The following is a 27,393-nucleotide window of genomic DNA, read 5'->3' as shown; positions in this document are numbered from 1 at the left end:
TTTCAGGTGTGGTTGTTAATGATTGTGAGTTTGCTGTCATTTTACTGTTCATATTTTTTACCTTCTTTTTCTTAGATAAATCCTTTTAACATTTCACATAATAAGGGCTTGGTGATGATGAACTCCTTGAACTTGACTTTATCTGAGAAGCACTTTAGAATGGAATCTGCCCTTCCATTCTAAATGAAAGCTTTGCTGGATAGAGTCATCTTGAATGTAGGTGCTTGCCTTTCATGACTTGGAATACCTGTTTCCAGCCCCTACTTGCCTGTAGGGTCTCTTTTGAGAAATCAGCTGACAGTATTATGGGAACTCCTTTGTAGGTGATTGTCTCCTTTTCTCTTGCAGCTTCTAATATTCTCTCCTTATCTTCGGTCTTGGGTCGTGTAATTATGATATGCCTTGGTGTGTTTCTCCTTGGGTCCAACTTCTTTGGGACTCTCTGGGCTTTCTGGGCTTCCTGGATTTCTATTTCCTTTGCCTATGGGTCTCTCCAATGAAATCTCCTGTGAGGCTGGGAGTTTCTTGCTGCTGCCTCAACACCCACCAGTGTTTTTAATCAGAGGTTTGAGACTTTATTTCCCCGCACTGGGACCCTGGGTTGCATGGTCTGTCTCGCTCCCAAGTTGTTCCTCCCAGTTTATCCGCACACAAATGTGAAACCACCTGCTCCACCTGCCACTGCCAGTCTTTCCAGCCAGCTTCAGCCTTGTGAGCCCTGCTCCACAATCTGGTGCTGGGTCCACCAGCCACTGCCTTGCCTCAGGTCCTCTCTGGACACCCATCTCCACCCCTCCTGCCAGTCTGATTGAGTGTGTCTTCTTTAACTCCTTGTTTGTTGGACTTCCATACAGTTCTATTTTCTGTCAATTCTGGTTGTTTTTTGTTTTTAAATTGTTGTCCTTTTGCTTGTGCGAGGAGGCACAGTGTATCCACCTATGCCTGCATTTTGGCTGGAAGTGGAAAACTGACATTTTATCAATATTGATTCTATCAAATAATAACTATATGTCTATATTTGTTAAGGTCTTCCATTTCTCTCAGCAATTTATAGTTGTTATTGCACATCTCTTAGATTTATACCTGAGTATTTTATGTTTATTGTTGAAACTAAATGGTATTTAATTTTTAAAATTTTCCAGTTGTTTATTGCTGAACAATAAACAGATGAATTTGTCTATTTATGTTTATTAACATTAACAAATTTGAACCAACCTTTCATTCCTGAAGTAAACTTTGCCTGGCCATAATGTATTAAACCTTTATTTATTTTTTTTTAATTTTTATTTTATTTATTTATTTTTTTAGAGAGGGAAGGGAGGGGAGAGAGAGAGAGACAGAGAGAGAGAGAGAAACGTCAATGTGCGGTTGCTGGGGGTTGTGGCCTGCAACCCAGGCATGTACCCTGACTGAGAATCAAACCTGTGACACTTTGGTTCACAGCCCGCGCTCAATCCACTGAGCTACGCCAGCCAGGGCTTGTATTAAACCTTTTAAAAAAAATTTTACATGGTCAAATTTGCTAATACTGGATGGAATTTCTTTTTTTTTTAAAGATTTTATTTATTTACTTATGTATTTATTTATAGAGAGGGAAGGGAGGGAGAGAGAGAGAGGGAGAGGGAGAAACATCAATGTGTGGTTGCTGGGGGTCATGGCCTGCAACCCAGGCATGTGCCCTGACTGGGAATCGAACCTGCGACACTTTGGTTCGCAGCCCATGCTCAATCCACTGAGCTACGCCAGCCAGGGTGAAATTTCTGTATATATATTTATGAGATATATTGGCTCATAATTTTCTTGTAATGTCTTTGTTAAGTTTTGGTGTCAGGCTTCTATTAGCCTCATAAAATGAGCTGGGAAGAATTCCCTGTGTTTTTCTATTCATTACTTATAAGAATAAAGTTGTTCCTTAAATTTGAAAGAATTAACTGGTGAAGCTGTCTGTGCTTAATTTTTTCTTGATAGGAAGATTTTAAGTTATAGAATCAATTTAACACTTTATATGTTCTGTTATAAACAGAACATATTTGGCATGTTTTTTAAGGAATTTGTCTATTTTACATAAGCTTTCACAGTTAAGAATATAAAGTTATTAGTATTCTCTTATTATCTTTTTAAGGTCTGTGGCATCTGTAATGATGTTACCTTTTCATTCCTGATATTGTTCATTTGTGTAGTTAACCTCTCTTTTTTTTTTTTTTCATCAGGGCTTTTGGTAATGCTTTTTAGTTCCTCTGGGTACTCTCAAACTTTTTTTTGTTTTTCTTTGGTTTTCATCAATTTGACTATGCTTGGTTGTGGTTTTGCTTTTTGTTTTGTGTATTTTACTTTTCATTTTACTTACTATTCTTCAGGTTTGCTGAGCTCTTGAAACTCTTGTTGAAGGATTTGATTAGTTAATTTATTCAATATTAATTCCTCTCCAGTCTCTTTCCTCCTTCTGAGACTCCACTCCTTCTGAGACTCCACTTACGTGTATGGTAGCTCTTTTGACTGTCCCATGTGTCTTTTCTGTTCTTTTTGTTCCTTTTTTCATCTGCACTTCATGTGGATATATATTTTGACTTGTTTTTGAGTTCTGTAATTCTGTCTCCTACTTGTCTGGTCTCATGTTAAAATTGCAATGACTTTTTAATCTCTTATGCTGATCTAGATTGTCTATATAATTCCTTTTTAGAGATGTCAGTTCTATTTAATTTCCTCATCTTATCATTCATTTGCCTATCTTTTTTCCTTGGTTGTCTTTAACATTTAATTACAACTATTTAAAACTATTTGTTCTCCAACTCCAATATCTGAATTGTCTGTGGTGCTATTTCTAATTTCTGTTTTTAATCTTTTTGCATGTCTAGTAATTTTAATTGTATGATAGATATTGCATCTGAAACAATTGTGGGGGCCAAGGCCAGCAACTATCTACTTTTAGCCTTCTCATTATAAAGCAAAATTTAAACTGCTTTTCAGATCTCTGTTACAGATATAGTATATGGGAAATTTTCCCATATAGTATATGGGAATTTCCTAGTATATGGGAAATTTTCGGGATGCTGGAAATAATTTAAAACATACTATTAAGTGAAGTAATGATCTTTTTATTAAAACATAGGCTTATAATTTTTTTTCTTCTTTTTCTTTTCTTTTATCCATACTGGAAGGCATGCTTAGAGAGAGGGGAAGGGAGAGAGAGAAATGTGGATGTGAAAGAGAGATGTCAATTTGTTGCCTCTCACATGCGTCCAGACCAGGGATGAATCTGCAATCCTTTGGCCTACTGGATGATGCTCCAGCCAACTGAGCCACACTGGTGAGGGCAAGGTTTATTATTTAGAAGAGTACAAAATACTAAAAAAAAAAAAAGTAAGTTAATTACTTGGTTTTAAAGGACTTTCTTATCTGTAGTGATACCTTTTTGCAATGCTCCATACCCCAGGTGTGGTCATTTTTTGCAAGCATACTATATATACAGTCTTGGCCATAGACTTTGTCTTTAAAAAGGAACAGAAGATCCCTCAGATGCAAGAATTCAGCCTGTGAGGATACCCCAGATGTGCAAAGGAAGAGGTTGATGAATGTGACAAAGGTAGAAGGAGGTACTGAAGTAAAAATGTTTCTTGCTCATTCTATAATAGTTGGAAGGTGCAGCACTCGATGATGTCCCTTTAACCAGAGAAAGGCCAGGAGGAGAAGCCAGAAAGGGAGACATAAAATAAGGAGTATGGGAGAAGGAGTTTTGTTTCTAAGCCTTTCTGGATTACTGTTGACTCTTATAGCTTTTGGTACAATACCTGGTACATAGGCTATGTGGTTGGTAAAAGAATACTAGGGGCTTAATAAATAGTAATATTAAAAGGAGTGCTTTCAGATCCTGGCCGGGTGGCTCAGTTGGTTGCAGTACTGTCCCATACACCAAAGAGTTGTGGGTTTGATTCTTTGTCAGGGAACATATCTGAGTTCATGGTTTGATCCCTCCCTGGTTGGGCGCCTATGAGAGGCAACCAATCAATGTTTCTCTCTCTCTTCCTCTTTCTCTTTCTGTCCTCCTTCTTCTCTATCTAAAATCAATAAACATATCCTCAGGTGAGGATTTTTTTAAAAGGTGTGCTTTTAGGTTTTAGGGAAAAAAACATGGATTATTTTGGTTTTAATTTCTTGAAACATGTATACACCTGGGGGAGTGCAGTGAGTAGTCATTAAATAATTGATAACATGGTGCTGTTCTTTAGGTGTTTAGTTTTACATGAAATTATTGATAAGTTGTTTAATAATCAAGGAGCTTTGTGCATAGAATGAATGCTCACTGTCCTTTATACTTTTATAATGCTCAGTTTATTATATTCCTATATCTAATAAGCAAAAAAAAATTAAGTTTAAACATACATCACAAATCAGTTACTCTTCTTAAACAACTTAGATTTATATTAGTATTTTAGTATAACTTATTCTTTTAGACTGTTTACTTATTTATTTATTTATTATCCTCACCAAGGACATGCTTATTAATTTTAGAGAGAGAGGATGGGAAGGGGGTGAAAAAGAGAGACAGACAGATAGACAGACATCAGTGGGAGAGAGGCATTGATCCATTGCCTCTTGTATGTGCCAGGGACTGAACCCACAACCTAGGATGTGCCCTGACCAGGAATCGAACCCTCCAAATTTCAATTTATGGGATAGTGCTCCAACGAACTGAGCCACACTGACCAGGGCTCTTTTGGACATTTTAAACATCTGAAGAGGCAGATAAGACTATACATGATTATTAAAATTGTTGCTTCATTTACATAAAGTAAAAGCTATTCTAAAGTATGTGAGTGTAGTTAATTTCTACATAATTTTTATATTCTTAATTCCTTTCAGTTGTTATGCTATTTTTAATATCTTACTAAAGTTTCAGTAACATTACCTTGGTTGCTTTTCTGGATTTTAGGTAAGGCAAGACTCTTAAGGCAGGATTAGAGGATCTGATTTATCAATCACTTGTTTCTTGCTCAGGATTTGGGGCTTGATTGTATAATACAAGATGACTGAAAACTGATTTGGCCAATGTGTATCCAAACCAAAATGATTATGATCAGCTTTCAGAAATTAATCATGCAAAATTCATATGCTGGTAAAATGATATGTACAAAGATCTTTAGTATAGCATGTTATAGCGAAAGACTGGAAACAACTCAACTGATCAGCAACAGATTGGTTAAATAAAGTATATCCATGTAATGATACACAATTTAGCTAAGAGAATTATCTATCTCTCTATGTACTAGTTGGGATCCAGTCCAAGATACATTAACTTAAAATAGCAAATATATATAACATGCTACAACTTGTGTAAAAAATGATATCTTTGGGCCTATATGTACATATATACAAAGTATATTCTCTAAACCGTATCAGGTTGTTCAATTCTATCCTGCTCAAGTTAAAGCCTAATGTTTCTGGAGTTGGGCATAATGAGATATTTGTTTATTCTTCTTACTAATAACCCCTCAAGTGCTTGTGTGGAATGAACAGAAGGGAGATAATCGTTTTTGGAGCTATAAGGCAAGTGAGATCTTATGTAGCTTCTTTTGCTTTTCCCAGCTGTCTTTTTCCAAAAGAGGAGCCCAAAGGAGGACTGGTCTTTTTCTACAAATATCAAAGCCATGGCTCAGGTGAGATGATGTTTTCTTTTGCTCAAATAGAGTCACTTTTATTGCTAGTACATGTAAACACTTAACTTTCCTCATATGATGCTTTTTGGTGTTTAAAAAACATAGACAAAAAACTTTCATACAGTTTCATTATAGGCATTGCTGAAGTTCTTTTACCTTTGCCCTAAAGAAAAAGGTGTCTAATAAGCCAATTTAAACATTTTTCTGTTTGTGGAGATAGTCATAAAAAAAAAAGAAGTGGTTCAATAATCATTGTTGGAAATAAGGAAAGAATAGTTAAAGATCTTTATACTCTTAACCTGCAGATAACTATTAGAGGGTCAAGTGGTTGGTAAGTTTCTCTGAAGAGGTGTTAATCAGATTAAAATTTATCAGGAAATTCCTTATGATTTCATCAAGAATACTTGTTTCTATAAAGAGATTGTAAATTATATAATGTAAAAAACTGACTGACACAGGGTTTTGAAAAAAATATATTTTTTAAAGATTTTATTTATTTATTTTTTAGAGAGGGAAGGGAGGGAGAAAGAGAGAGAAACATCAGTGTGCGGTTGCTGGGGGTCATGGCCTACAACCCATGCATGTACCCTGACTGGGAATCGAACCTGTGACACTTGAAAAAAATATTTTTTATGCTAGTTAAAATAGTCACACTTCAGGAAACTGATCCCTATTTCCTCCTAAACCTCCCAGCTCTTCCTCCTACTTTAAACAATGTTTACAAACTCATTTTTTAAGTACTTTAGCATCTTCTATCTTAGACTTCTGCCAGAAATCTTGATTCATTTGTTAATGAATCTAATTTGATTGGACAATGATTTGATAGGATGAAAATGAATGCTTAAGGGCACCTTCTAGGGAAAAGCCCTAACCATCTCCACAGACCTAGGTTTTCCAATGAGAAAATGTGTGGAATAAGATTTTGTTTGATTTCAGTCTTAATAGTGGAATGATCTCCTCCATCAATTTCCCATAGCTCAGGAACAAAGGGAATTTATAGCTGAATAATGGGTAGGATTATAAGTAAGATTGGACTAATGTTGGGAAGATCTTTAAAGATCACCTATGGCCTCAGTGTCTGAAAGCAAAAGAAAAACTGTCATTTATATCCCTATAACAATATTATTCAGTGAAAAATATGCTTATGAAAAGAATTTGTTGTAATAAGGAATAACTTATTATATAATACTGTGACATTTTAATGATTCAGCCTTGAATTATATGTGAATATAATTTTCTAGATAAAATATTTTTAAAAGTCATTTTACACATGTGTACAAGTGAAGTAGTACTATTCCAGTCTTATCACCAGTTCCATTCCTAAAAGGTAGATGCCCTCAAGACCTTTTTTAATTTTTTAATTACTGTTGATTTTCAATATTATTTTATATTAGTTTCAAGTGTATAATATAATGCTTAGACAATCATATAATTTACAAAGTGATCCCCCAATATTTCAGGTACCTGCCTAGCACCATACATAATTATCATATTATTGACTATATTCCCTATACTGTACTTTACGTCCCAATGACTGTTTTGTAATTGCCAATTTGTCCTTCTTAATCCCTTCAACTTGTTCACTCACCTCCCTAACCCCTTGCCCCCCTCAACTCTTGAATATGGTATAATTGCTATCTTTTGATGAATCAATTTTACTCATTTTCTCTTGACTTACTGAAGAGTAGAAGGAACATTGTACTTCCTATTGTACCCTTCATTTCCTCTGATTCTGTTATTCCAATTTTTGCTTAAATTAATAGTGTATGGACTATTAGGACTGTAAATATCACTCACTCCTGAACTAACTCAGCTTTATTCTATTATAACTTTTTGTTTTTCCTGAAGTTAATTTTTCCCCCACATTTGCTTAGTTGTCCATGTATTTTTATTCAAAATATCCAGGATTACTATCACATGCCAATTAATATGTTTTCTATCTGATCAAACACATCATTCATTTTGAACATGTGGAAACTTCCATCTCTGTTCCCTTTTTGGCCTTGCTCCCATCTAGTCTGGTTACTCTCTAGGCCTGCTGCAGTTTTCCCAAGACTTCCCCTTTTTTGTTCCCTGGAATTTTCCTTCACTGTTTTCCTGTGTTAATTTACCTACTTCTTGAATCTCATATCTTCCCCTGTTCTTTACTCCCCCATTTTGGTGGAATGCATCCTCAGTAGTTTCCTAAGATATTGTGCTTGTGTCCTTTATGTCTAGGAATTTTGTTTTTCATTCTTACAACAAAATAATATTTCAGTTATAGAATTCTTTGTCAGAATTTCCTTTTTCCATAAGAATATTGAAGAGTTATTCTTATTTCTTATTTTTAGTAATGTAAAGAATCCCATTGCCTCTCTGATTCTTGATGTCTTTTATATGATCTACTCTTCTCTGGATGCCTTTAATATCTTCTGTATCACTTTTTCTGAAATTTTACTTTTAGTATTTGGAAAAAGGAGGGACAAAGAAGCACACATATTATATGACAAGTATTGTGTTAGGTGTTTGCATATACTATATCATTTAATTATGAAACTCTTGGTAGACTTTGTACCTTCTCAGACTTATGTACTGGAAGTGTTCCAGTATGCAGAAGCAGTTTTGTCTGGAGGAAACATAATGATATGGAGGCACATTGATTCAGTCATGCTTATTTTACAGTCCTCTGCTTGCTTCCCATTCAGACCTTCTTTATATGCTTGCAATTTTTCACTTCCTCTACTTTTATTTTTTTCTTCTCTCTTTTCCTCACAAAACACACTTTTTAAATTAATTAAGTCATATACATGATTGTTGTTCCAGGAGTCAGTGATGTTCAGTGATGTGTCCATAGACTTCTCTCAGGAGGAGTGGGAATGCCTGAATGATGATCAGAGAGATTTATACAGAGATGTGATGTTGGAGAATTACAACAACCTGGTTTCAATGGGTAAGGACATCTGTCCATATTAATTCAGATTCTGCCCTCAGAAGGTCTACTTCCTCCAGGGTGAAATACTTACCTACCTTTTCAGTAACTGATTAGGTTTTTAATCCAGTTCCCAGAGGAATGTTTTTAATATTATAGAGTGAGAAAGAAGAAGCTGTGTTGAGTTATGGAGGAAGATTCAAATCCTCATTATGTTTCATAAAGCTATTATACCTTTCTTTGATTCTTTCTTAATGAAAGAACTGGATTTGAATTCTGGGACATTCTTATCATAAACATGTCTCATTACTTCTTTTATAAGCAGGACATTCTATTTCTAAACCAGATGTGATCTCCTTCTTGGAGCAGGGGAAGGAGCCCTGGTTGGTTAACAGAGAAGTAACAGGAGGCCAGTGTCCAGGTAAGTGAGGCATGGCAGTAACGACCCAGTTGTTCAGTGGAGAGGCTATACTTTAGAATTGCTATCCGGGAAGTTCCCCTTAAAAACCTTAGGCCTGTATACAAAAATAATCCTTTTCTGTATGAGCTTTCAAATGACCTCACCTTTTTCCCTTACTTAACACAATGCCTGTTCTTTTCCTCTTACACTTTTCTCCTAATTTTAACTAGCTGTGCCCCCTTCCACCCTCTCTAATGATATTCCTTTCTGTCCTTATTTTGGTTCTAGTTCCTTATCAGCTTCTCATCCTTTTTTGTGTTAGCCTTTAAAAAAAAAGCATCACTGTCTTCTGAAATATATTCTTTTCTACATTGCCAAAAACTAATTATCTTAGAGTTTTTTAGATACAGTAGTTCATACACTCATTGATTCAGTCATACTTTTAATGAACATTTACTGATTTTCTAATGTGTGTGAGGTACTCTTCTAAGTTCTGTAGATATTAAAAAAAGGAATAAGCAGTTATAGAATTTATACCTTAGTAGGGATACCAGAACATGTTTATATATAACTTCTACAAAGTAGAACCACCATAAGAGAGGTTAAAATAGGGAGGACAGCAGAAAATGAGAGCTAGAAATATAGAAGAGAAATTGATCCAGAAAGCGGTCAGAGGAGGAAATTTGAACATGTGTGTCATAGACTTTAAATAGAATATTGGAAGTGAAGGGTCTTTGCTTCTATTGCGAATTTAGAGCTGGCAAAGGTAAAGAGATTTTGTATGAAGGAGGAAAAATGGGACAGCATTCATTATGTTTATTGAGTAACCATTGTACACTCAGCACTATTCTTTTTTATTTTATTGATTTTTAGACAGAGGGGAGGGGAGGGAGAAAGACAGTAAGAGAAACATCAATGTGAGAGAGAAACATCAATCAGTTGCCTCTCTTATATACCCTGACCAGGGACTAAACCCAAAACCCAGGCATATGTCCAGACTGGGTAATGGAATGGGTAACCTTTTACTTTGCAGGGTAACACCCAATCAACTGAGCCACACCAGTTAAAGCCCCAGCACTGTTCTTAACTCTGAGGGTTACAGTAGCCAATAGAACCTGAAAAAAAACTTGATTCTCAGAAGTCACCCTCCAGTGCAAGGATAGATGTACAAATAAATGAATATATAATTTATCATGTAATAGTAAGTGCTAAAAAAAAAAAAAACAACAAAGTGCAAAGAGTGGATAGAGGGTGCTCTTTTATGTGACATGGTAAAAAAACTTTTTTCCAGTAAGTTGTCATTTGTGCAGAGACCTGAAGTACAGCAGTACTTCTGGTATATTTTTCAATCTGAGGACTCTTCTTTTTTTGGTGATAGGAAGTCTTTGGCAGTCATCACTTCAAATATTACCTTGCTACCATTTCCTCTTTTCTTTGTTAAGCTCCTGTTAAACAGGCATTAGAACATCTGTTATTGTCAGTGTCTTTTACTTTTCATCTGTTTTTCCATTTATAGTGCTTTTGCATAGAATTTCTTGACTTGATTTCTGTTGATTCACTAATATATTCTTTAGCTATGAGCTTTTGACTCTTAAACCTGTTGCTTTTTATTTAACAAATAGCATAGCCAGTTATAAAATGAAGTTAATATACACAATAGGGTATATATAACATACAATTAACATAAAATTAGAAGATGAAGTATAACTCTCTAGATTTGCATATATAAGAGATTTTCAAGGAAATGCACCTGAGAGTATAATCACTAGGTCTTGGCATACCTATTTACTCAGCTTTACTGGTTAATGCCAAACTCTTCTACAAGTGTTTGTGTCACCTTCTCTCCCTACAATTGATATGTGAGATGTTTTTCATTTTCTTATGATTTATAAGTATAAAATCTTTTTCACTGGTTTAAATTAAATGTTCCTGGTTACCATTAAGATAATTACATTTTTATTTATTATTTGGCCTTTAGTGTGTCTTTTGTGTAATGATAACTTTGATTATTTTTGTATTAGACTATTAGTCTTCTTCCTAAGATTTGTAGGAATTTTTTAATATATTCTGGATACTTAATTTTTAGTCAGTAACATGTTTTATAGACATCTTTTCCAGTTGTAGCTTTTTTTTAAGGATTTTACTTATTTTTAGAGAGGGGAAGGGAGAGAAACATCAATGTGTGGATGCTTCTTGCGCTCCCCCTACTGAGAACCTGGCTCGCAACTCAGGCATGTGCCTTAGGCTGGAAATTGAACTAGCAGGCAGGCACTCAATTCACTGAGCCACACCAACCCGGGCCAGTTGCAGCTTTTTTATTTAGTTTCTTTATGTTATCTTGTGATGAATAATAACTCTTTTTTTAGTATGATTAAATTAAATCATTAGTTAAATTATAACATAGACTTTATAAAAATTCTATGTTATGAATGATGATAAAAAATGAAAATAAAAACAAAAGAAGAAATTTCTTTTTTCTATGTGCTTTGAGTGTCTTAAAACCTTTTCCTAGCCCAATTTTCTCCTGTTTTTTTTTTTTTATGTTTTGACTTTCTTATTAAAATCCTATTAATGTAACTGGAATTGATTTTTATGAAAGATGTGAAATAGAGATTTGTTGTAATTGTTTCCCATACAGAGAATAAATTATGTATGCCCCACTGAATAAAAAGTCTATCTGTTTTAGCCCTGGCTGGCGTAGCTCAGTGGATTGAGCGCGGACTGGGAACCAAAGTGTCCCAGGTTCGATTCCCAGCCAGGGTACATTCCTGGGATGCAGGCCATAACCCCCAGCAACCGCACATTGATGTCTGTCTGTCTGTCTGTCTCCCCCCGCCCCCTTCCCTCTCTAAAAATAAATAAATAAAATCTTAAAAAAAAAAAAAGTCTATCTGTTTTCTACTGTTCACAGTGTTTCTTTTGTCACATATTAAATTCTATGTATACATAATTCACTATTGTTACATTGGCTTTTTTATCTATTTCTGTCCTAATTACTCTTGCTTCTTTAAAATGTTCTTCTCTCTGGTAGGACAGATCCTTATACTTTCTCTTCAGAAGTATGTGGTTATACTTGCCTTTTTGGTTTCCATATGAGCTTTAAAATTACATTAAGTAAAGATTCATTTAAAATACTGAATTTTTGCCCTGGCTGGTGTAGCTCAGTGGATTGTGCACAGGCTGCGAACCAAAGTGTCGCAGGTTCGATTCCCAGTCAGGGTACATGCCTGGGTTGCAGGCCATAACCCCCAGCAACCGCACATTGATGTTTCTCTCTCTCTATCTCCCTCCCTTCCCTCTTTAAAAATAAATAAATAAATCTTTAAAAAATAAAAAAATAAAATAAAATACTGACTTTTTAAAAAGATTTTATTTATCTATTTTTAGAAAGAGGGAAATGGAGGGAGAAAGAGAGGGAGAAAAATATCCTTGTATGGTTTCCTCTCACGTGCCTCTCACCAGGGAGCTGGCCTGCAACCCAGGCATGTGCCCTGACTGGGAATCGAACCGGCTACCCTTTGGTTCACAGACTGGTGCTCAATCCACTGGGCCACACCAGCCAGGGCTAAAATGTTGAATTTTAAAAGCATTCATTCATGATAAAAACTCTCAACAAAGGCGGGTGTAGAGGGAACATACCTCAACATAATAAAAGCTATATATGGCAAGCCCACAACTAACATTATACTCAGTGACAAAAGCTGAAAGTTTTTTTTCTCATGTCAGGAACAAGACAAAAATTCTTTCCAATTTTATTTAAAATAGCACTGGAAGTCTTAGCCAGAACAGTAAGGCAAGAAAAAGAAATGAAAGGCATCTAAATTGGAAAGGAGGAAGTAAAAATGTTCCCATTGGATTGGCCAAAAAGTCGGTTACATTTTCTCCATGCGAAGGCTCTAGTAGTGCTTAGTTGTCTTTAATGCCATTCGAAACAATTTTGTTAGATTGTATTGTGACAGCTATCCTATCAGTGTGCATTTAAAAAATGTTATCAAAATTGGTGAATTTTTGTGTGGCCATTTTAATATTGAAGATGGAAGAAAATAACATTTTTGGAGTATTGTGCTTTAAAATTTCAAGAAAGGTAAAAACACGACTGTAATGTAAAAAAAATATTTGCAATGTATGGAGAAGGTGCTATGACTGATCAAATATGTCAAAAGTGGTTTATGAAGTGTCTTGGTACTATTCACACTTTGGCCAAACAGTTCTTTGCTGTAGGGCTGTTTTATGCATTGGAAGATATTTAGGAGCACACCTGGCTTATACCACTAAAAGCCAATAGTGGGAGGTAGCTGATATACTCAAAATATTCAAATCAGTAAAGTTACTGGTGAAAATGAAAAATGTGTCTTTTATTTTATAGAAAAAAACTAACAGACTTTTTGGCCAACCCAATATTTGCAGGTAGCATGATACTTTATATAAAAAATCCTAAAGACCCCCACCAAAAAAGAAACTGTTAGAAGTAATAAATGAGTTCAATAAAATTGCAGGGTACAAAATTAATATACAAAAATCAGTTGTGCCTCTATACACGCATTAGAAACACTCAGGAAATTTCAAAAACAATTTCATTTTCAATTGCATCTAAAAGAATAAAATACCTTGGAATAAATATAACCACTGAAAACTCCAAGAGACTGATAAAAGAAGAGAGAGGATTAGTTTTGTTAAAATGTCTATAGAAAGAACCCAAAGAAATCTACAGATTCAGTGCAGTCCTATCAAAATTCCAATGACAACTTTCAGAGAAACAGAAACAATCCTAAAATTTGTATGGAACAACAAAAGACCCTGAATAGCAAATCAATTTTGATAAAGAAGGAGGCATCTAGAAGCATCACTTTTTCTGCTTTCAAACTGTAGTGGACTTTTGAATAGTGTGGTTTGAACTGCATGGGTCCACTTGAATGCGTAAGTTCAAACCCACATTGTTCAAGGGTCAACTGTATTTTTGAACCATGATTGGGAAATCACATAGGTGAAGGGCTGACTTTAATTACCATGTTTTGGTGTGTTTAATGCACACTCTTTTGCCCAGATTTTTGAAGGAAAATAAGAGTGCACATTTTACATAGGCAGTACCTGAAATACCTTATATCCTTTCATGTGTTTTGTAATTATTTGGTACATGAAATTTCTTGTACAATAATATGTTAAAAAATAAATGCTAAAATTCCTTTATAATACAAAAAAGTATCTAAATATAAATAAATAAATTGAATTAAAAAATTAAAAGACTTTTCTCTGAAAGCTTGGGTGAAAAATGTGAGCTCACATTATACATGGGAGTGCATTATACACAGCTAATAAGGTATATGCAGATTTTTAACTTCCTGGGTGGTCAGAGCCCCAGCCCCTGTGTTAGTCAGGGATCAGCTGTATATTACAAAACTAAACAAATCAAAATAATATGTCATTGGCATAAAAACACACATAAGTGGTCAATAAATTTACTAAAAAGGAGCCAAGAATATACAATGGGGAAAGGATAGTTTCCTTTATAAGTGATGTTGGGAAAACTTAACTAATATGCAAAAGAATGAAATAACCACTATCTTACATCATAAATGGAAAATCAAATCAAAATGAACTGAATACTTGAACAAAAGACCTGAAACCACAGAACTCCTAGAAGAAAACATAGGTAGTAAGAGCCTTGAAATCAGCCTTGGATTTTTTGGATTTGACACCAAAAGCAAAAATAAACAAGTGGTAATAAAAAGCAAACTGAAAAGCTGCACAGTAAAAGAAACCATCAAGACAATGAAAAGTTAACTTATGGAATGGGAGAAAATATTTACAAATCATAAACCTGATAAAGGTTTAATATCTGACAAGTATGTACAGAACCCATATAACTCAATGGCTGGAAATCAAATGATACAATTGAAAGATAGAAGACATAGTCCTGGTCCAGTTGGCTGGAACATCATTCCATACACCAAAAGCTTGTGGGTTCAATCCCTAGTCACGGCACATACTTAGGTTGAGGTTCGATCCCCAGTCAGCATACAGTGGTCAACCGACAATGTTTCTCTTTCACATTGATGTTTCCCTCCCTTTCTTTCTCTCACTCTCATCATTAAAAAACGTATCTTTGGATCAGGATTTTAAAAAAGACCTAAAAAACAAATGGAAACTTTAGAACTGAAAAATACAATGGTCAAAATTTTTAAAAACTGGATAGACTCAATAGGAAAAGAGATGATGGAGGAAAATTAGTGAACTTGAAAGTAGATCAAAACTAATTACCAAATATGAATAACAGAAAAAAAGATTAAAAACTTAAAAAGAATGCAATTTCAGGGACATGTGAGACTACAATGAAGGCTTAACATTTTTGTTAAATAACATGTTAATCCCAAAAGGGGAGGAGAAAGTTTAGGACTGAAAAAAACTACTTGAAGAAATAATGGTTTACCAGCATTGGTGAAAGATACACCAATTCAAGAAACTCAGCCACCTCAAATAGGATAAACCCAAAGGAATCCATGTTCAGACATATCATCAAATTGCTGAAAATGGATGACAAAAAATGTATTGAAAGAACGATAGGAATATAATGCTTTATTTGTAGGGAAACTTATTTGAATAAATGGATTTCACTTCATAAACCACATAGGCCAAAAGAAAGTGGAACAGTACTTTATTGTGCAGAAGAACTGTCAACCCAGAATACTATATATCCAGCAGAAACTCTTTAGGAATGAAGGTGAAAACAAGGAAAGCAATATTGCAGATGTACATGGCAACTGACTTTGGCCTGAGGCTTTTCATGGGACTAGGCATCAGTAGAGATGGCTAATAAGAGAGAGACTATATACCTGTCTCAAAGGTGTAAGCACTTAAGGGCAGGAAACACCTATCATGTGAGAGTGCAGGCCAGTAAAGTCAGATAACCCAGTGTTTCAGGAAAACCAGAAATCCAGTTTTCTTTTTCTGTTGTTGTTGGTTTTTTTGTTGTTTTTTTTTACAATTTTTAAATATATTTTATTGATTATGCTATTACAGTTGTCCCATTTCCCCCTTCACTCCCCTCCACCCTGCACACCCTCTCCCACCCACATTCCCCCCCTTTAGTTCATGTACATGTGTCATAAGTTCTTTAGCTTCTCCATTTCCCATACTATTCTTGCCCTTCCCCTGTCTATTTTCTACCTACCATCTATGCTACTTATTCTCCATACCTTTTCCCCCACTTTCCTCCTCCCACTGCCCTGTTGCTAACCCTCCATGTGATCTCCATTTCTGTGGTTCTGCTCCTGTTCTAGTTGTTTGCTTAGTTTCTTTTGGTTTTGTTTTAGGTGTGGTTGTTAATAATTGTGAGTTTGCTGTCATTTTACTATACATGCTTTTTAATCTTCTTTTTCTTAGATAAGTCCCTTTAACATTTTGTAAACTAAGGGCTTGGTGATGATGAACTCCTTGAACTTGACCTGATCTGAGAAGAACTTTATCTGCCCTTCCATTCTAAATGATAGCTTTTCTGGATAGAGCAATCTTGGATGTAGGTGCTTGCCTTTCATGACTTGGAATACTTGTTTCCAGCCCCTACTTGCCTGTAAGGTCTCTCTCTCTTTTTTTTTTTAAGATTTTATTTATTTGTTTGTTTGTTTATTTATTTTAGAGAGGGAAGGGAAGAAAAAAGAGAGAGAGAAACATCAATATGGGGTTGCTGGGGGCCATGACCTGCAACCCAGGCATGTGCCCTGGCTGGGAATCGAACCTGTGATGCTTTGGTTCGCAGCCCGCGCTCAATCCACTGAGCTACACCAGTCAGTGCCTTGCCTGTAAGGTCTCTTTTGAGAAATCAGCTGACAGTCTAATGGGAACTCCTTTGTGGGTAACTGTGTCCTTATCTCTTGCTGCTTCTAGGATTCTCTCCTTCATTTTTTACCTTGGCTAATGTAATTATGATGTGCCTTGGGTGTGTTCCTTCTTGGGTTCAACTTCTTTGGGACTCTTTGAGCGTCCTGGACTTCCTGGAAGTTCATTTCCTTTGCCAGAATGGGGAAGTTCTCCTTTATTTGTTCAAATAAGTTTTCCACTGGTTGTTCTTCCTCTTCTTCTGGTACCCCTGTAATTCAGATGTTGGAATATTTGAAGATGTTCCAGAGGTTCCTAAGCCTCTCCTCATTTTTTAAAATTCTTATTTGCTCATTCTTTTCCGATTGGTTCTTTCTTCTGGTCCACTCCATTGATGTGAGACCCCGCTTTCTTTCCATCACTATTGGTTCCCTGTGCATTTTTCTTCATTTCACTTATTGTGGCCTTCATTTTTTCATCTAATTTGTTACTAAAATCAACCAATTCTGTGAGCTTCCTGATCACCAGTGTTTTGAACTGTGCATATGATAGGCTGGCTATCTCTCGGTCGCTTAAAAGGATCAGTTCTGGGGCTTTCATTTGGTCTTCTGTTTGAGCCATCTCCTTTTTTTTTTTTGGTCTGGTCATTCCTGTTACAGATGAGAGGCAGAACCTTAGGTGTTCACCAGGGCGGGGCACCTCAGTCCATGGGTTGTGAAGCTGTATGTGGGGGCAGGGCCAAGGGAACAATGGCACTTGCTCCGTTCTCCTTGGGACCTCAGTCCCTTCTGCTTCTTCCCCCGAGCAAATTGGGCCCCTCTGGTACTAATTCCCGTGTGGGTGGGCTTGTGCACGTGGTGGGACTTTCCAAGAACCTCTCCTGTGAGGCTAGGTGTCTCTCTGTGTGCCTCAACTCCCACAGGTGTTTTCTATCAGTGTCCCGAGGCTCTATTTTCTAGCGCTGGGATCCTGGGTTGTGCGCAGTGCCTTGCTTCACAGTCACGCTTCACTGGGTCTGCCAGTTGCCACCCCTCGGCTGGGGTCTGCCAGCTGCTGCTTGCGTACTCAGGGTCCACCCGCTGCAGTCTTGCATGCCCTGGATGCCTTTTGCACCCCCAGATACCTTATGCACCTGGTCCCAACGCTCTCTGCTCTCCGCCCTGCGCCCTGCGCCCCACGCCCGACTGCCAGACTCTGCCCCTTCTACAGGTCTGGTTGAATGGGTCAATTTCAACTTCTTGGTTATCTGACTTCTATTCTGATCAAATTTCTGTCAGTTCTGATTGTTATTCTGTTTCTAAATTGTTGTTGTCCCTATCTTGGTTGTGCGAGGAGGCACAGTGCATCCACCTATGCATCCATCTTGGCCGGAAGTCCCTTCCAGTTTTCTTTATAATCTGGTAACCATTCAAACTTTAAGAGAATTTTTAGGGGCAACACCAAACACAAACATGGGAGTAGGATACTACCTGATTCATCTAGGAATTTAGTTCTATAGAGTTTTCTTTTTCTTTTGAACTCCAAAAATTATACCAAGGTATAGGTAGTTAAAATCTCTCTTCATAAATTCTGCTTATCACAGAAGGAAACCATACGATTACTAAGTCTTCTACAGCTCTAGAAAGCTGTTTTATTTTCGGTTCCGTATCATTTCTGTATTTTTCTGGGAGTCATGTTTTACATTTATTTTCTATACAATTTTCCTTTCCCATGACTGTCACTATTTTGTGTGTGGGGGTGGGGGGGGGGTGGCAGTCACCATTTCTATTCTTTCTCTGAGAATTTTTTTAAAAACCTAGTTTTAGTAATGATTGACTTTTAACTATGGAATTTGAAGATGATAGCTTACTTTTTAACCTCATTCCTCATCTTCCACATATCATTATCTCACAGCTTTTAAAATGTATTTATTGGTATTTAGAGAGTGAGGAAGGAGGGGGAGAGAGAGAAACCATTATATGATTGGTTGCCTCCCATATGAGCCCTGACCAGCGATCAAACCTGCAACTTGGGTATGTACTCTGACTGGGAATCAAACCCACAACCTTTTGGTGTACAGGTCAGCACTCCAACCAACTGAGCCACTGGGCTAGGGCCACAGTTTTTCTTTTTTTCTTTTTTTTTTTTTTAGTTTTTTTAAAGTCATTATTCACTTCACTCAGCACTAGATAATTGGCTTTCATTGCTGAGCTCTGTTAATTTCCATGCTGTTAATCCTTATCTTCATTGAGAAGTCTTAGTTTTCTGTTTATCTGTTACTAATCTAACTCTTTTTACACATCAGGTAACTGGTTTATTTTTTAACTGAGACATTCCTCTAGCCCTCTGCTTTTCTGCCCTGGCTGAGACTGTTACATAACTGTCATTTTAGAATTTCTCTTCACTGTCATTGTATGGATTCCCTTAGCATCATCCTATTGATTCCCTTTACTTCTCTCCTTTCAATTCCTTGTGTCTCTTTTCTTTATTTTTGTATACCTTGGCTGTTGGATCTCTTGCCTTCCTCTTTCTTAGTTTATTCCCTCATTATCCTGAAGCACATCTTCCAAAAACAACCAAGGGAAGTATGTAAGAGAAGTAAATAGAAAGTATATTTTGTGGTTCCTCGCATTGTCTGAAAATGTTTTCTTTTTTTTTTTTTTTTGATATTTAAGTGTTTTTTAAAAGATTTTATTTATTTATTTTTAGAGAGAGAAGGGAGGGGGGAGAGAGAGAGAGAGAGGGAGGGAGAGAGAGAGAGAGAGAGGGAGGGAGAGAGGGAGAGAAACATCAATGTGCGGTTGCTGGGGGTTATGGCCTGCAACCCAGGCATGTACCCTGGCTGGGAATCGAACCTGGGACACTTTGGTTCCCAGTCCGCGCTCAATCCACTGAGCTACGCCAGCCAGGGACTGAAAATGTTTTCATTTCACCCTCATGTTTGATTAATAATTTGTCTGGAGATGTAATTTTAGGTTGAAAAACTCACTGTCAAAATATTGATAACATTGCCCCATGGATTTCTAAAATCTTCTAACATCTGGTGTTTTTGAGAATTCCAAAACACATTTAAGTTTTAATTCTTTTATGTGACCTGTTTAATTCCTTTGAGTGGAAACTTTTAGAGTTCTTTAGTTATGATGTTCTAACATTTCATGTTGAGATAACATGATGTTGATTGATTACATTCTTTCATTTGGCTGAGAACACACTGAGAAATTTTATTCTGGAAACTTTAAATAATTGAAATTTTCTTTATCATTTGTTACCCATCATTTATCTCTGTTCTGTATGTTTTACACTTTGTTTACTTTTTATATCCAGTGCCTGGTACTATGTCTGACACACAGGAAGGGCTCATTAAATTTTTGAATGATTGAAAACTGGTCATTGAAATCTTAAATTTCTTGTCCTAGCCCTAGAATTTTTTTCTTTTCCATCTCTCTTTTTATGTTGTATTTCTGTGGGACTTTATTAACTTTTAATCCTTGAATTAATTTTTACAAAGAACCTTTTTCTTCTTTGAATATTTCTTTTTCTGACATTTTCTTGTGGGATTGTTATGTGTTTTTTTTAGAAGCATTCTTCTTTTGAATTTTAAAATTTTTTTCTATTGTCTCTCTTTCCTGAGTTCTTTTTTCTTCTTTGTTTATTTTAATCTCTTATTATGTTTAAAAATTTCCTGAATTAGCTAGTGACTCAAGACTGTCTGCATATAAAACACTGGCATTAAAAAGCTGACTAGAGCTTGTTGGTGTCTAAGAAGGTGTAGATTTATTGGTATTGATCTGCCTAGAACACTTTATTGGCTTAGAATAGCTATCAGGTCTTTTCTTTGGGGCTGGCTTTCTCCAGAATGAAATCCTCTACTCTTTTTCTGGGAATTAATAAAAATAAGTTTGGCTGACAGATTCTGGGAGTTTACTGGATATAGTAGGTGGGGCAATCAGTCTGCTGTATGAGGTAGGTTTGAGAATCTGTGGTCGGTCTGTTTCATTCAGATTTCAATTAATCTTCCTGTTTGCAGCCCCTCATGCACCCTACTTTGCAAAGGTACCTCATAATTTCAGTTCTTGAGAATATTTGGGAATCCACAATAGGGACAATCTGCAACTTTGGTTTTTTAGGGTTTTTTAATGGTTGATACATCATTAGTTACTTTGTATATTACATATACTCTGTTTCTTCCAAAATCGTTTTGCTGTTCTTTCCTCTCCCATTCTCTTTGTCCTAATAGAGTTTCTTCTTTCATTTAATATCATTACTATCACTTAGAAGGAGTAGTAACAAATGCATATGTATATTCAGTGTGCCATGTTTTTGAAAAGAGTATGTCCTTTTTCTCTACAAGAATATTTTTGAAACTTTATTATTAAAGAGCATACATGCTGAGTCAGTCAATAAATATTTGTTGGGCTTCCAATATGTGGGAGAAACTGTGCTCAGTATTGAATACACATTGATGAAGACATCAGACATTTTTCTTGCTTTCACAAAACTTAAGATCTATTGAGAGAAAAGGATATTAAATGAACCTTAAAAATATGTAATTACAATTTGTGAAAACCCTGTTAAGGAGTAGAATAGGGTGTTAAAAAGGTAATTACAAGGAGGGTGTAATTTGGTAATGGGATCAGAGAAGACTTCCAAAACTATGTCCTTTCTGTAGAGATTTGGAAAATGGGTAATAGTGATCAAGGCTAACAGTGAAAGAAAACATCTTCTAAATATAAAGAACAGTACCTGAAAAGGCCTTAATAGGGAAGAAGAGCTGGGAGTATTAGAAGAACTACAAAATAGGGACAGTGTGGATGTAGCTCAGAAACCAAAAGGGACCAGAGTATGAGATTTGGTTGAAGAGTCAGGCAAGAATCAGATCATTCAGAGCTTTGGAGGCTATGTTCAGGAGCTTAGCTTTTATTGTAAGAGCAAAACCATGGAAATTCATTGAAAAATTAAAAGCAGAGCAGTGGCAGGCAATGCCATTCTAGTGATGTGGGTTCGATTGTAAACCTTAAGTGGGAAAACTGGGTAGTAGACTATTCTAGTAGTCCAAGAGATAGGGATTTCATATTAGGTAGTAAGGACAGAGGGAAGAGTTTCAAGCAGTACTTCAGAGCAAGATTAGACAGTATTTGTTGAATCATTATATGAAGAGAAGAGAAAGACGATGATACTAGAATAATTTTCACTTCTTTGGCTTGAGGTTTCCCCTCTGGGTTCATAGTATGCTCTTCAAAATACTTTACTTGCCTTACATTCCCATGTTTGTAGAGAAATTCTTTCATAATGTTATCTCTCAAATACAAAGCAGTATTTTATACCAAGTACTTTTCACATATTTTTCCAAGTCCTCACAATGATCGTGTTAGTTGTTATTCCTATTATATAGGCAGAGAATTGGGGTTCAACAAGATGAACTCATTTGCCCAAGAAAACAATGCTTGTTATTGACTGAGTTTGAATTGAAAACTTATATAACTGGCTCTTGTAAGTCTGATATTTCAATAGCAATACACTACCTTCCTTTACATTTTCATTTCTTCTCTTTGCCCTACAAATGCCTTTCCTGTCAGTTGGTCAGCACCACTATAGTGCTTGTGTATGTGTTAAGTTCTTCTAAGGTCAGCATCACAGAATTCTAAGGCAAATAGTATTTTCATCAAACCCCAAACACATCTAGCTAAAAAAAAATCCTCCCTGCTACCACTCATGCTAGATTAATTCAACTTTTGACTTTTCTTAAGCTATTTGCCCATCTGGATTGCTACCCTCTATTTCTTTATCATTTGTTAAAGAGACCCTGGGTCTCTAGTTACTGAGTCTAGACAAGTACTGTCAAATAGAACTTTCTGCAATGATGGAAATGTTCTATATTTGTGATGTCCAGTATGGTGCCATTAGCCACATTTAGCTATCAAACAGTGGAAATATAAATAGTGCCAACTGAATTTGAAGTTTTATTTTATTATGCTCAATTTAAACAGATAATATGCTAGTGGCTACGGTAATAGACAACACATATCTATCCAGGAGCTGGCATGCTTTTTCTTAAAGGGTCAGATTGTAAATATTTTAGGCTCACAGTCAATGTGGGCTCTGTTGCAACTATTCGCTTCGATCATGGTAGCTCAAAAATAGCCATACATAATACAGAAATGAATAAGTGTGGCTGTGTTCCAATAAAACTTATAAAAATTGTTGCAGGGCTGCAGGCATAGTTTGCCAACCCCTTACAATTTTTCCTTTGACATATTAATTTATTCCTGTCAACTCTGTTAACTAGTTATGATTATTTTCTTTACACTTTATACTGTGGCATTCTCTTACATGAATGTGTATGTGTGTATTATTAGAGTTATCCTATAACGAAGAAGATAAGACTAAGTTATCTGTATATTTAGCAAGTTCCCCTACATAATTCCTATTCGTAGCAGTGTTTGGAAACCCGTAGCTTACTTTCTGCCCTCATCTATGTGATCTCTCCTCACTCCTCCAGTCTACTGTTTTTAAATATGATTTAATTCTTCCATTTTAATCGAAGTTTTATTTCTCCCAAGCAAGAAATATCTGAATGGTTGCTTTTATATTTTTTTTTCAGTCCTGGGATCAAGATGTGAAGCCAAGAAATTATTTCTGAAGAAGGAAATTTATGAAATAGAGTCAGCCCAGTGGGAGATAATGGGAAGACTTACAAGACATGACCTTCAGTGCTCTAGTTTCAGAGATGATTGGGAATGTAATGACCAATTTGAGAGACAACATGACTCTCAGGAGGGACATTGCAGTCAACCAATATACACCCATGAAGGCATGCCCAGTTTTAATCATCATCCATCCTTTACATTACAGCAAATCATTCATAATAAAGAGAAATACTGTGCATCTAGGGAATATAGGAAAACCTTTACACATGACTCACAGCTTATTACACATCAGATAATTCATACTATTGAAAAACCCTATGAATGTAAGGAATGTGGAAAGGCATTTAGACATCCCTCAAGACTCAGTCATCATCAGAAAATTCATATTGGCAAGAAACCCTTTGAATGTAAGGAATGTGGAAAAACCTTTATTTGTGGCTCAGACCTTACTCGACATCAGAGAATTCACACTGGTGAGAAGCCTTATGAATGTAAGGAATGTGGGAAGGCCTTTAGTAGTGGTTCAAACTTCACTAGACATCAGAGAATTCACACTGGTGAGAAGCCCTATGAATGTAAAGAATGTGGGAAAGCCTTTAGTAGTGGCTCGAACTTTACTCAACATCAGAGAATTCACACGGGGGAGAAACCCTATGAATGTAAGGAATGTGGCAATGCCTTTAGTCAGAGCTCACAACTTATTAAACATCAGAGAATTCATACAGGTGAGAGACCCTATGAGTGTAAGGAATGTGAAAAGGCTTTTCGTTCTGGTTCAGACCTTACTCGACATCAGAGGATTCATACTGGTGAGAAACCCTATGAATGTAAGATATGTGGGAAAGCCTATTCTCAGAGTTCACAACTTATTAGTCATCACAGAATTCATACTGGTGAGAAACCCTGTGAATATAGGGAATGTGGGAAAACCTTTAACTATGCCTCACAAGTTATTCAGCATCAAAATTTGTACTGGTGATAAACCATAGAATATATGAAATATGTGGGAAGGCTTTTAATTACACCTCAAAACTATTCAACCTCAGAAAATTATCTTAATCATAATTATTCTGAATAATGTAGAAACATGTTATTTGTTGACTATAGCTTATTCAGTCCAAGAAAAATGTAGGAATAACACCCCAGTAGTAAAATCCATTTTGGAAGCTCTTTAATAGAATTTGTATTTCTTTTGACACCAGGTAACTGGACCTAGCAAATACTGAAAATTACACAACTTTTGGCACCTTTATAACCTTAAAAATTAGATAATGTATACTAAATTGTAATCCTGTGATTTTTATTTTCTTTTTCCCCCTAATTTGTCAATACTTAATGCATTCTTAATCATTTAATTCATCATAAATTTATATGACTCTTAAGTCCATCTGTTTATATCATGGATTGTAAAATACCTTTATTTTAAAAATACCTTTAATAACAGAAATGTGACATCTTTATTTTTTAAGACAACCTACTTTTTGCTCTTTAGAAAATTTAGGCTTTCTTATTCTAAAAACAGTCATGAAAAACTTTGCACTCAGTAAACAGAGATCCTTTAATGGCTTCATGGTGTGTCCTTGTGTTGCCATAATACCATTTTATCAAATTCCTATTGATAGACATTGAAGTTTCCTCCAGAGTTTTTGCCATTACACACAGTACCCTGATGGACATTATTCTTTGGCATATCTTTATATCATGTCTCTTATTTTAATTACAGAAATGATTCATGAATATAGTTTCCTTATAAAAGATTTAAACATTATAAATAAGACAAACATACCCTTTGAACATTATCCTTGTACCCATTTTCCTTCCTGAAGGATAGTTGTTATCTGTTTAGTTATCTATTTAACATTCCCTAGAATTTTTCTGTTTTTATACATGTGTATCTTAGTAGAAATCCTAAAATGGAGATAAGTGTAATACCTACCTCATAATTTTGTGTGAGAATCAAATATGACAAAATATTTAGAATTATGCATGTCATAATAAATATCAAATGTTAGTCATTGTTACATTCACTGTTGTCATTAGTATTATTTGTTGAAAGACCTGTTTCTTCAGGCCTTAACATCAGGCAAGATATGCAATTGAAGAATGATCCATTGAGGGTAATGAATTAAGAAAATTTTCTTGTCAATTATTTCTCATAGAACATGAAATAATCTTGGGATTTGTTGGGGAAGGTAATGTGTGTAATGTGTGAGAAGGACCTTATTCAAACTGACATCTTTTTAACTACTTATAATGCCTAATATAAAAACAAATAAGAATATAGACAAAACATTGGTGACACTTCTGAAGAAAAAATGTGAAAAGCCAAACAGCAATGGTTTTGAAAAATGGATAAACATGAGTATGGATAGAAACACATTATAGTTACTGATTTAAAATGCTGTACCTAATACTATTGTTTCTGATGTATTTGAAAACCTAAACTATTATTTTTTTAGGAAAATAAAAATGACTCAAAGGAAAGCAGAACTCTTGAAAGGCACTTACAAACAGGAAAAGGGAGATTTATATGTGAATACAGTAGCTATTGACAAAACTCCAAACCTAATTTTTTTTTTTTCAGGCAAAATGTTACCAAGTGTTCAAGGAATTTTTATAGATTAGATATATCATAATAAACCAACAATCTTGATACAAGTGCATCAGGAGAACAAAAAAGAGGAAACTATCTTTGACTATCATCCGTAAAGAAGTTGTAAGCATACTAAAGAAATTAGTGAAGTATAGGTATCAAAAGAATAGCAAAAGAAACCAAATGGGAGAGTAGTTAAAAGGATTCCCAATGGCCAGTTCCAGCTAATTGATACTGGAAAATAGGGCACCATTTGCCAGCTCTTCTGACTTCCAGAGAATGCAGAAATCTACATTTTTTAAAGTTTGTGATGGCTCTTGATTTCTAAATGGCTGCTCAGATCTAAAAGTAAACCATGAAGACAAAGATGTATCGACTATAAGTAGCAAGCAGCCCATGGATAACTTTTCTTCTGGACACTAGAGCTGTGACTGCAAAAGGCTTGTAGGAGGAATTTTTAATAGTATAAATCCCTTGGCACCAAGGAAATTTAGGGGAGAGTACCAATACAAGGTAATTACCCAGAATTTCTTGGATGTGAGCAGTTTTAGGTTAAAAATAAAGTAGCTAACTTCCAAGTATATGTTTTTTTCTACATTAAAAATTTATCCTAAACATCACACCAGTTAAATAGGATAGAGAGTCTTGCACCACTTAGCAGCAGGGGAGTGTTCTCAGAAATGTGTTTTTAGATAGTTTTATTGATGCCCAAACATCAGAGTCTACTTACACAAACCTAAATGGCACTGTCTACCACATATCTAGGTTCTACTATATGCCACTGTGGTATATGCAGTCAGTTGTTGACCTGAACATCATTACGTGGAGCGTGACTGTATTTTGTGTCCCTCTGTTGAGCTATATATGTTTACACACACAACTGGGGGAAAAAAATAGAGCCCTGGCTGGTGCACTCAGTAAATTGAGGACCATCCTTCAAACTGGAAGATTGCTGGTTCGATTTCTAGTCAAGGCACATGCCTGGGTTGTGGGCCAGGTCCCTAACTGGGGGTGTGCGAGAGGCAACCAATCAATGTATCTCACACACAAAGATGTTTCTCTCCCTTCTCCCTCCTTTCCTCTCTCTAAAAATAAATAAAAATCTTTTAAAAGTACAGAGATAAACTCTCAAGAGAAAAAAATGCCAGAGCATCACAATTTTGCACTAGCAACAAATATCACTGGAATTGATTATGTATTGTGTCTTAGATCAATAGTATATATTTTAGCTTTTATGGACCATACCGTTTCTGTTACAACTAAACTCTGCCATTATAGTGCAGAAGCCTACTAAAAGTACTGCATTAAGAAATTCTGATATTAAAAATAAATATCCCATAGGTTAGCTTTGTTTAGATTTAAGTTAATGTTTTGCAATGAACCTTTCTTTCCTGTATCTC

At 35.7% G+C, this 27,393-nt stretch overlaps 1 protein-coding gene across 3 annotated transcripts in view; it reads left to right on the top strand.

Moving 5' to 3' along the window:
- Positions 1-26,876, top strand: part of LOC114511026 (zinc finger protein 566) — a 32,209-nt gene extending 5,333 nt beyond the window's left edge. For 2 of the 3 annotated variants that reach the window (XM_036013193.1, XM_028529622.2), the window contains exons 3-6: positions 5,584-5,654; positions 8,457-8,583; positions 8,885-8,983; positions 23,355-26,876. In XM_036013193.1, the coding sequence (XP_035869086.1) occupies positions 5,646-5,654; positions 8,457-8,583; positions 8,885-8,983; positions 23,355-24,379 (1,260 nt within the window). In that variant the 5' untranslated portion in view covers positions 5,584-5,645 and the 3' untranslated portion in view covers positions 24,380-26,876. The remainder of the gene's footprint in view (positions 1-5,583; positions 5,655-8,456; positions 8,584-8,884; positions 8,984-23,354) is intronic. The other variant, XM_028529623.2, reaches the window with a different exon arrangement.
- The last annotated feature ends 517 nt before the right edge of the window (positions 26,877-27,393 follow it).

The sequence above is a fragment of the Phyllostomus discolor genome, chromosome 12 (assembly GCF_004126475.2).
Source record: "Phyllostomus discolor isolate MPI-MPIP mPhyDis1 chromosome 12, mPhyDis1.pri.v3, whole genome shotgun sequence".
Lineage (NCBI taxonomy): Eukaryota > Metazoa > Chordata > Mammalia > Chiroptera > Phyllostomidae > Phyllostomus > Phyllostomus discolor.
Note: the sequence above shows the minus strand (reverse complement) of the source record. Positions and strands in the feature narration are given on the sequence as shown.